General features: G+C 29.4%; 3 protein-coding genes across 6 annotated transcripts in view; 1 reads left to right on the top strand and 2 right to left on the bottom strand.

Moving 5' to 3' along the window:
- Nucleotides 1–186: 186 nt before the first annotated feature.
- Cdk5 (Cyclin-dependent kinase 5) lies at nucleotides 187–5,188 on the bottom strand. Its single transcript, XM_074115294.1, has 8 exons — nucleotides 4,957–5,188; nucleotides 4,787–4,875; nucleotides 4,519–4,712; nucleotides 4,354–4,441; nucleotides 4,023–4,194; nucleotides 3,518–3,687; nucleotides 2,540–2,878; nucleotides 187–2,130 (listed from the first exon to the last, which is right to left on the bottom strand). The coding sequence occupies exons 1-7, from the start codon at nucleotides 5,042–5,044 to the stop codon at nucleotides 2,741–2,743; spliced, it is 939 nt and encodes a 312-aa protein (XP_073971395.1). The 5' UTR covers nucleotides 5,045–5,188; the 3' UTR covers nucleotides 187–2,130; nucleotides 2,540–2,740.
- A 257-nt stretch (nucleotides 5,189–5,445) lies between these two features.
- Nucleotides 5,446–10,714, top strand: part of LOC141447584 (uncharacterized) — a 101,210-nt gene continuing 95,941 nt past the window's right edge. Inside the window, exon 1 of the mRNA XM_074115287.1 lies at nucleotides 5,446–5,601. The gene's annotated coding sequence lies outside the window, so the exon portion shown is untranslated. The remainder of the gene's footprint in view (nucleotides 5,602–10,714) is intronic.
- The window catches only part of Eaat1 (Excitatory amino acid transporter 1), a 37,780-nt gene continuing 35,756 nt past the window's right edge, over nucleotides 8,691–10,714 (bottom strand). For all 4 annotated transcript variants that reach the window (XM_074115275.1, XM_074115276.1, XM_074115273.1 and 1 more), the window contains one exon: nucleotides 8,691–10,460. In XM_074115275.1, coding sequence (XP_073971376.1) covers nucleotides 10,352–10,460 — 109 coding nt within the window. In that variant the 3' untranslated portion in view covers nucleotides 8,691–10,351. The remainder of the gene's footprint in view (nucleotides 10,461–10,714) is intronic.

The following is a 10,714-nucleotide window of genomic DNA, read 5'->3' as shown; positions in this document are numbered from 1 at the left end:
GCGAGTAAAGTCTAGTGATCGTTCACAACAAAGTTTGGAGATTCCAGTCTGGTCAGAAGATTTAAAGCATAGGATTTTCTACCTAATTTTAGGTACTTATCTGATAGGAGAGCGTTAACAGAAATGCATAAATCATTAACACTTCAATTATGTTTAACGTGAAAAGGAAAAAAAAAATTCACTGTGTTAATTTTCTTTTTTCTTTTTATTTTTATGTAACAAACGCTGTTGCCACTGAATTTTATAAACAACATGATAATAAATATATATTTAAATGATACATTGTTAGCGAGAAAAAATAAATAAAATATAATACTACAACACGAACAGCACTAAATTTCTTGGTATAATTTAAAACACACAAAAAGCCATATTTGAGCACACATTCTTCACATATGAAATGCATTTAAGAACAACGGAAACAAACCACAGTTCAAACAAAACCAAATTTAAAATAGTTAATATTTAAATAAATAATATATATACATTTATTAGATCTATATTAGAAATAGATACATTTATGTTTACTTTTATAAAAAATTATATATTTATATACAATAATAATAATACCAACTATAAAAAAATAAACAAAACTATGTTTCATTTTATATATATATTTGGAACAAAAAATGTTCTTTTTCCAAATTTTAATAATTTATATTTAATGGTCCATTTTACTTTTAATATTATCAATATGTCTTTTTATTCAATTTTATAAAGATAAAAGTTTAAAAAATTATAAAGAGAACATATCAGGAGATCTGCCTTGCTAATAATATTGAAAATGAACAAAAATTACTTACATATGGTTTTTAAAGTAATCTTTAACAGATGTTTAATAAAAATACATACATCATCATGGTTATTAAAGAAGAAATAAAAAATTTGATTTTAAAATTAATTAATCTGTCTTAATACAGTAGTATTTTCTAATTGTATATTTTCCACATTTATTTTTTCATTTCTTAATATGCACTAGTTGTTGAATCATCAGCATTTTCGTTGTCAGTTACAAGCTTTTTTATTTGAAATTTATTACTCCAGGATTGTTATTGCAAATAAAGAGACTCGTATAGAGACATCTAACAAAGGTGACATTATCCAAAAAAACAACATAATTATTTACTGATCTCTAAGGCGACAAGAAAGTACCCTCTCATGCCCAATATATACCGCCGTGACTGTGAAGTAATGAACTGACAGAGACCGAATATAAATGTAAGGTTACTGCCCTAGGATGCTTGCTAAGTTTTTGCCCAATGTGGGAGAAGGGAAGGTCTCCTAAGATGTATCCTGGCCCCCTTAAATGGAAATTCCTAACCAACATAGGCGTGGTAATCGATCAGGATCCAAATTGTAATACTGGGTTCGATTTCCGGTCTAGATCTCTAATCGCCTCCGATTAGAAAAAAAAATCGATTTTTGTGACAGAATAAATCTTATGATTTCTCAAGAGACTATAAATAATATTTTAAAAACCAAGGCGGAGAAACTCAATATATTGTTTTTCCTAAGATCCTGAGAAGCGTAGGTATTAAAATTTTAAATGATTTTAAAGAAAATAAATTTCAATAAACTACTTCAAAAATTAAACTTTTCATGCAGACATTTTTCCAAATAAAAAAGAAAAATTAAAAAAAATTCAATTCAAAACAACAGATCCCCTTTTGAACAATTCAGGTAAAAAGAACAAATTTCTAGGTAATTTTTTAAATCCTACAATAAATCAGTCTTAACTATTTTGACATTGAGGTATGACCAGAATTCAGAAAAAATATAATGTTTATTATGAGATTGTAGCATCAAATAATTTTTTTGCAAAAATCACGCAGTTGATTAAAAACAGGAAGAAAATTAGGAAGAATCTGGTTCATTTAAGACTAACAATAAATAATAATAACAATAAAACATTAGCAATTAGTGAGTTTAAGATGTTACAGTTAAACCTTGTTGTTGATTTTTCAGTATTTTGCACTGTAAGTGACTGATTTCCACGAGTATTCTCGCTGACAAAGTTAGGACTCCAAAAAAAAATACTGAAGAAACCAAATCGATTGTTGACTATCAGGGCATCAAACTTTAATTAAGAAGACTCATCTTGATCTTGAAGAAGACAGATTAGCTAATGTTCTAAAAGATAAAGCAATTATTTATTTCAAATCATTAGTGCGAATAAAGGCTAATAGTTTAGCAGAGATTAATAATCTACAAGTATTTACAAATATCAAAACTAAAATTTAAAGAAAATGTTGGAGCTACTTTCAAAAATTTAAATTTTCAGTGAAATGGCATTTCTAGAATTTGATTTTTGCTAAAACGTTTAGTATTTTAAGTGTTTTATGACCAAAACAGAATACCAAGTTTCAAAACTAATTGTAACTTTTCATTTAGAACACAGATTATGCACTAAAAACATTTTTTAGTGTTTAAGGGATATAAAATATAATTCTACTGATGGCTCATTTTTTAATTTTGACACGATAACAAATAAAAATTATTATTACTACAAAGTATCATTAAAAATAAATAAATAACTTACCAAAAGAATTATTATTACAGCGCCTCCATAAAATTATTTCTTTATAAAAATTTCTTTAAAAGAGATAAAGAAGAATAAAATCCAAACAATCTTCGTCGTAATGGTCAACCTCAACGACAGGAACGACTAAAACAGTCCGACTAAGGGGAGATCAGTTGCGTAGAAAACTTCTTCAACTGTTGTTGATAATTTATGTACGGGTCACTGTTGTGGTTTCAAGTTTAGATCTGCAAAGTAACTATGTGCCATGGCATCATCAGCTCCCAGTCGTTGGGCTGGATTACAAACTAATAATCGTTGTAGTAGATCACGACCTTTGGAATTCAATTTTGGCACAACCTAGGTTGAAAAGAAGAAACAAATAAAAGGTAATTAACTATATAAGAAAAAAATTAATTTATTGTTTAATCGTACAACAAAATTAAGAGTTAATGAGAAATGAAATCAAGAATTAGGGAAAAAGATGAGGCTATTTCCTCAGAATCTTCATAAAAGAACATACTTGATTATACCTCACTAAATTCATGTTCTAAAGCTACACTGCCCCACACAGATAACTCAAACAAAAATCGACCTAGGATCGGTAGTTCGGAATTCGGGCATGAGCCACCTAAGATAGAAGGTAAACTAACACACACTAATGGAAGAAAGTATGTTTTTACAATTCAATCAGAAGGAAGATTGGCTCCAAGGACTCTTAACTTTTCGCGATGAATGGACGAATGTCCATACCGCTCGAACCCGACAAGAACTTGCAAGTTTGATTCAATTAGACTTAGAAATTCAAATTACCCTCGATTATCCGTTAAATTCGATCTTTGGCTCATATAAATGATTTTATTTGAAAACATCATCATTGTTTTTTTAAGTGCATTGAATGTAAATTTCTTGGCGAAAGTGCAAGCTGATGTTCATTCTTCATAGGTACTAAAACACAAATAACATATACCTTGATTACTACTTATAACTTTTGCATACCTGAGTAAAGCTCATGCTAGGTTGATAAATTGATAGAGGCCGGTAATCTGGAAGATGTGAAATAGATGGCCATGTTTCTTCTGAAGGTGTACCCAGCAGTCTGAATATTCTTTTCAACTGATCTTCTACATCAGAACCAGGAAAAAGAGGGCGCCCAGCGTTTGCTAACTCTACAAAAAAGGAATTCTAATCTCAGTGACCACAAATTTCCACTTCAAAAGCCCTACTAACACTTTAGTAACATTACTTTAAAAACTAGTTTCTTCTGCTACTTTAATCTACACTATCGTCTTCTTAGTTGAAAGTGGAGGATTTTGTAGTGATACTTCATTTAAGAACATTGATGGTTCCCTTAAAAATCTTTTTACTTTTTACGGTGAATAAGAGCCACAATAGGCTTAGGACCCGAGCTTTTTGGTACTTTAATCTTCAACTCGAAAATTAACAGTATTTTTCTGAATTTATTCTTTATTAACGCTGAAACAAATAACAAAATCGGACTAACCAGCAAAAATACATCCAGCTGACCACATATCTATAGAAGTTGTATAGAGTTTAGCACCAAAAAGAACATCCGGAGGCCGATACCACAACGTGACCACTTCTGCTGAGTAACATTTGACGGGTATACCGAAAGCTCGAGCTAGCCCAAAATCAGCCAACTTCAATTCACCGTTCTAAAAATTAAGATATTCTATAATTATCTAATTCGTTAAATAATATTTGCATAATATTTTGTTTGACAACTTAAATGTAGAAGAACTTTAAACATTAAAGAATAATACACAAAATGTATCACTTAAATACTCCCTAAATGAACAATACTTGCTTTCTACCTTGTTAATTAAAAGATTCTGTGGTTTAAGATCTCTGTGCAAGACATTATGACTGTGACAAAAAGCCAATCCTCTCAACAGCTGGTACCTTAAAAAAAAAAATGGCTTAAAATAATTATTTATACTTTTACACAAAGTACAACATATTGAACTAAAATCACTAACATAAAAGATTTGACAATATCTGGATCAATTTCCCCATTAAGACTATCAAAATATTTCTTTAAATCTTGATCACAATGTTCAAATACTAAGGTTAATTTTTTATCACTATGCAAAACATCGTATAATCTGACAATATTTTTGTGTTTTAATTCTTTCAACAAGCATATTTCCCTGAGAGCCGATGAAGGAACACCCTGAAAGTTTTGATCAAATTATAATTTGCGTAATATCCAGTAAAAAGAGCAAATAATAGATATTTAAATCTGACCTCATCATCGTCATCTAGACGTACACGTTTTAGGGCAACTATTTCCAATGTTTCTCTATTTTTTGCTTTGAAAACCGTCCCATAAGTGCCTAAAAAAAAGATTATAACTAGAAAAAATTACAACTATATTCTATAGAATGGTTTTATATTATTTTTTTTATTGTGCGTACCTTCTCCAATTTTCTCCAATTTCTCATACTTTTGCATTTTGATAGTGACTGTATCTGCAGGGTTACCTTCACCGAATAATTGGCTCATCTAATTTAAAAAACCATATAAATGCACAATTTACCAAGACCGAAGAAATCTTTAAATTACCCGAAGAAAGCAAGTAAGAAAGTAAGAAGGTTATGCGTAAACGTAGAAGATTGATAAACTCATTTAACATCAGGTTATCTATGCATTCAACGAAAAACAACACCTGATTGATTCCATTATGCTATAAAAACATGAATTCTAATTCTAATTTAATCGTTTTCTAAAATTTATGTTTGTAATAAATATTTTGGGGTAAATTATCATTTTAGACAACTTTTCTAAACTCTAATTGGATATTAATTCAATATATTTCAGCATTATATACTATTTTCTATTATTTAACACTGCATTGCCAATCCGAAGTCAATTTGACTAAAAAAAAAAGAAAGGATGGTCTCTGTTTCCTACATCACATAGCTATCCCGAAATGCTCTTAGATATGCTATCCCCCATTTCTCATCATTTGATAGTCACGAGCTAAAGACAGGAGAAGTAGTTTCTATTTTCAGATTAGTTTACTTGAACCATAAGAGTCATTTCGACTCCTGATTGGTAATGTAAGTAGATTTTCTGTTATTAACTTGACTCCAGATTATTTCCTAAATGCTTATTTGATAAATTTACATAATTTTCATAGAAACTAACAAGGCATAAAAAAAAATCCTTTTTCTAGAATTGATTTTCTGTTCGAATTGCAGCAAAAACTTGCAGCGAATTGGGTAATTTCCGATCCGTGTCAACAGCGCACAGTAATTGAAAAAATAGTGAATGTAATTTTTAAAAAAATGAAAAAGCCCCTATCAGAAGGTAGTCAATCAGGGAAAATAATGAAATTACTGAGATCTTAAGTTGAAGTTAATTCCTTCTGCGTGAAATGTTAAAGCCGATTTGTGGACAAAAATTTCATTACTTTCAACTTGGGTTTTTATTGATTCGAACTTTATTCTGTGTAATCAAGGGAGTGTTATTACTAAATTGTTTTTTAAATCCGATTTATGAATCTTAAAATTTTGATTAGCTTTTACTATTTGTTTTTTAATGATTGATGATGATGGTGATGCCATTTTCTTCGCAATCTGAACTATTATCTTTCTAACTTTATATTCAAAATTTTGTTTCAACTCAAAACAATTTAATAGCTTGTTAACATTTAATATTGGACAGAGACATGCATGTCACTAAAGCTGCAATTTCGAGGGAAGCGTGACATTCAGAAGTGCCATATCTCTAATTTTTCTGGAAAATATGTACCCAATTGTTTAAAGATAATCAAGTATCAAGAAAAGAAAGAGTTGAGCCCATAATTTTTTCGTTCGTATCGTACCGGTGCCCTAACGTAACCTTTTATACCTTGGGCTATTATCGTTTCTTGATCCAAAGCTAACTCTGCCCATAAAAAAAGGCTCTTTTCTAATCAATCACTTTTTATGAGAACCAAGGGACCTCAAATACTTGCGATTTCCGGGGAAAATCTAAATTACAACACTTGTCGCTTACTTCCTCTTACTGAGGAGAAGGTTTAAGTAGTTCAGCTACTGTCCATCTACATTCCGTTAACGTTTCTTCTGAAAACTGGAGGCTTAATAATTTAAAACCTTACAAAATAAGTTTTATTTAGAATTTGTTTAAAAATTACAATCATGAATTAAAACTACTCCTTTAGATACAATATTGTATTTTTTTAGGTAACTTATTTTTCAAATTTAACCACTGATGGGGGAATGGGTATTTTTCAACATTCATTACATAAATATTATGTTGAATATTTATTTCAAAACACATAGCATTATTTCCCACATACTGAAAGTGTTACATTTAAAGCTTCTTGTTTAATTTATTTTAAACATATTTTATTTACTTCCTAATTTATTTTACACACTAACTATATTTTGTAACATATGTAAACCTAATTCTTAAGATATTCAATGAATAAAAACAGATTTTAAGTTTAGATTTGTTTTTTTTTTTTTAATAATAAAAAAAGACATCCTAATAAGGAAGTTGAGATTAATTGTTTGAAAATTGAATGCACATTCAACCACTCCTGCATATTTTTATTTCTTTTTAAGTGACTCAAGTTTGAATTCCTAAATGCAATTATTATAAATGCTTGTATTATTTTTAAGCTTATGTATTTTCTTCGACACTTTGATGTTCATTATTTTGTTAAAACCCAATCAGTCTTATTTTTGAGTATAAATGAATATTTAATCAAGCTTTTTTTTTTTAATATTCTAACCTTTCTTTATTTTTTCTAAATGTATAAAAAGTTAAATTTCTAAAGTACTGTGAGAAAAATGAACATATATATTTTAGCCAATATCAATTTTTAATTTAAATAATATTTTTTGTATCTGCATTTGGAAGATAGGGCCTCTAAACCTTTATTACACAATAGCATTTCTTCAAGGTAGTAGTACTTAACTGCAACTGCGCACTGCTTAACGTTCAAATGGTGTTTCAAACAATCAACAACAGTTATAAGCATAGCTAAAAAACACTTGTTTTTGGCGTTAAAGCATGGTTTATCGACGTTTTACAGCTCAAGAACAGTTGCATTGGTGCTAACCCTATCAAAAATCTTCTTTACAAGTACCTAAGTTCTTAAGAATGTACTACAGGATCACTAAAGTCAGGATTGCCTACAGAAAATTAGGTTCGTAATGTTTAGACTGATTATGTACAGAAACTTTTGAGGACGAACCCACTTGTCCCCTGTTACTCATGCGACAAAATAGGAAGGAAAGCACTTAACTCTAATTTGTGCCCAGTGCTTCAAAGTAGCGTCTGAATTAAAGGAAAAATAATTTTACAAAGCTAGATTGGACTAAAATATGAATAATGACCAAATGGACATATGTACCTGCTGGCGTTAAAAAGTCTTCCCAAATCATTTAGTATTTTTGATCTTTTTAAGAACAATGAGAACTTAGTTAAGAATCTTCTGACGCATATACGCGTATATATGTATGTAGTTCACAACATATTGAAACCATTTCCGAATAAAAAATATTTAAGGTAGACACACAGGAAAGTGAACAAATCTTCAAATTCCACACTATATTATAGGTACTTTTTTTATAATTAATTCCACTCGCTAACTTTTCTAAAAATGGTACTGTCAAATATCTGGACAATGAGGCACGTAAAAGCACCTCATCATAATTTATGATCAGATTATTTATAAACCAGTTCAAACATAACCATTTATGCTAATCTAAAATTATACTTTGAATCAGATTTTGAAGTATTTTCACTCAAAATAATGACAATAAAATATATTGAAAAGAATGTAAAGAGTTTTTTAAATACGTTTTAAAAAAAAGAAAAGGGTAACAGCAATTTCGGATGGTAGTCAAGAAAGAAAGTAAATAGCTGTAAGGCGAACCATTACCTTTTAAAGTAATAAACTAATAACTTAGGAAGGTTATGTTAAGATTGCTTCCAGAGCGAAGATTAACATTGTCAGTGAGCTAGTTTAATATAATATTATCTGACTTTTTTTAACCGGTTTTTCTTATAGTTATTTTAAAAGTATTAAAATTTAAAAATTGTTTGATTAATAAATTGAATTTTATATGATTGAATAAATTGTAATAATTCATTTTTTTTTTATTATGCATTAAAACTTGATATAGTAGAACTGTTTCTTTTTTTTTTTTTTTTTGGCGCATCAACAGTTGAGGTCATTAGCGCCCGGAGCTTTTTCCAGTGTACTGCCGGCCTCCGGACAGTGTTCTCTCGTTACAGACAACACTGTCCATCACCGGACAGTGAGCTGTAAGAAGCTCCTAGGAAGAGAAAATCTAAGGGTCAGCTGCTGGATTCGAACCCGGGACCTCCGCGTGGGAGTCCAGTATGCTAACCTCATAGCTAATCCCTTCCCTAGAACTGTTTCTATTTATTTTTTTAATTAAACATATGTACTTAGGCTGAAAATAATAAATACATTTTTAATTCTTCCTTATTTTTTGATGAAATTACAGAAATTAATGGCTGTATGTCTCATATTATTCAACTAATCACATTCTTTATAAACTTGAACAATAAAAATAAAAACTATTATAAAATTAAAACATTTTTAAAACTTAAACATAGAATATAAATTAATACCCTTCAAAAATAAAACTGGTTTTAAAAAAAAATTAAAACCAAATTTTATTTAAAATTTAAACATTAGAATTTTAATTTTTTTCAAGAATACATTCTGGTTTTTAAAATTTTATTTCAGGGAAAAAATCTAATTCCCTAAAGTTATTTTTTATTTTGGCACTAGAGATATTTCCTTTTTTAAAAAGGGATAATTTTTGTTAAATAGTACCTAATTTACAAAATAGTAATAATTATAGTATATATAAATGTATATAAAAAATTTGCTTTTAGCACTTTTTTTTTTAAATAACATTCACAATAATGTGGAATAAATTATCTTATAATTTGTAACGAAATAAAAACCATTTTAGACTATTAATTTTATTTTACTGGTAACCCCCGGAGTTGTGGACAATCTTAAACCTTTCAACTACCCTCTCTCCCGGTGTAACAGAACAAAATGTGGGAGAATGCCACAGGTAAATGAGGAATCGAATACCTGGCAAAGTATAGTAGGGCGCGTTGGTTGCTGGAATCAACCAAACTTTTCTACTACAACTTAACGTACAAAAATGTAATTCCAGGAGAAAGGCATACCAGATGAATCTGAAAGGGTTTAGCTAATTCCTTGGGGAAAGCCTCTTCTCTGCAAGGAGAAGGAATAAGATTACTGTCACGTATTGCCAACTTAGAAGACAGTTTGTTTACATTCGACAACAATGTCAAGACAGAATTGCAAATGGGTGTTCATTCACATCTTACAGGGATTTACACATTGAAAAATGGGTCTTAAATTTTAACTTTCTTAAAATAAATACATTTTGGTTATCTCTATTTTTCTTTAAAATAATTTTTATTATGACTTTGACAAATTTAAGAATTATCCTTTACATAAAGGTTACTATTTTCTCTACCCCAATCTAGGTCCACTTCAGCAACCAGAAGCCGGGAGTTACCTGTACGTTTGTAATATAAAAATAAAGAAATAAAATAAATACATTATGTGCATTCAATACATTAAATGTAATATGTACATTATGTATCCATTTAGGTGCGCTTTTCTATTTGTTTCTTTTTATAGCGCACTTTTTTGAGTAAAAAAAATCACCAAATGTAAATGTTTTTCTTCGTTATACAGAATAATATTTGTACATGTTCTCATTTTTATGGCCCAAAAAGGGTAACATGCCACTTTTTTAAAAAAAAATATTTCTCTTAATCTCTAATGTGAGGTACTTTTTCGAGTTCTTTTTTACTCAGATGAGCCACAATTCCAGCACCTAATGAATCACCAACTACATTGATTGACGTTCTGAATCGATCCCTGTTGGCAGAAAACAAAAATAAATCAAAAAATTATTAGTAAAAGTAAATAAATGGATGGACACTCACACAACCTTTTTTTAATCACAATTCTTGTAATTAATTTTTCTTGAAACTTAAAGTTATACTTACAAAAAAATCATGAATAGTTACCAAGTTCTCTGTAAGGGTACTATTTTCGACATTACTCCAACCAAAACTAGTAATACATACATTCGAACGATCATAATTGTCTTGACGAACTAAAGCTGACTG

The sequence above is a fragment of the Rhodnius prolixus genome, unplaced genomic scaffold, assembly GCF_049639745.1.
Source record: "Rhodnius prolixus isolate KJV_2025 unplaced genomic scaffold, Rpr scaffold_7, whole genome shotgun sequence".
Lineage (NCBI taxonomy): Eukaryota > Metazoa > Arthropoda > Insecta > Hemiptera > Reduviidae > Rhodnius > Rhodnius prolixus.
This window is presented reverse-complemented; position numbering and strand designations above follow the sequence as displayed.

What these genes read in the sequence shown, in the direction of transcription:
- Cdk5 (XM_074115294.1), bottom strand. Translation starts at nt 5,044, where the DNA reads ATGAGCCAATTATTCGGTGAAGGTAACCCTGCAGATACAGTCACTATC. An exon ending in AGCTGGATGTATTTTTGCTG is followed by an intron (nt 3,688 to 4,022) that starts GTTAGTCCGATT and finishes CCTTTTTTGTAG; the next exon opens with AGTTAGCAAACGCTGGGCGC. An exon ending in CTAGCATGAGCTTTACTCAG is followed by an intron (nt 2,879 to 3,517) that starts GTATGCAAAAGT and finishes TTTTCAACCTAG; the next exon opens with GTTGTGCCAAAATTGAATTC.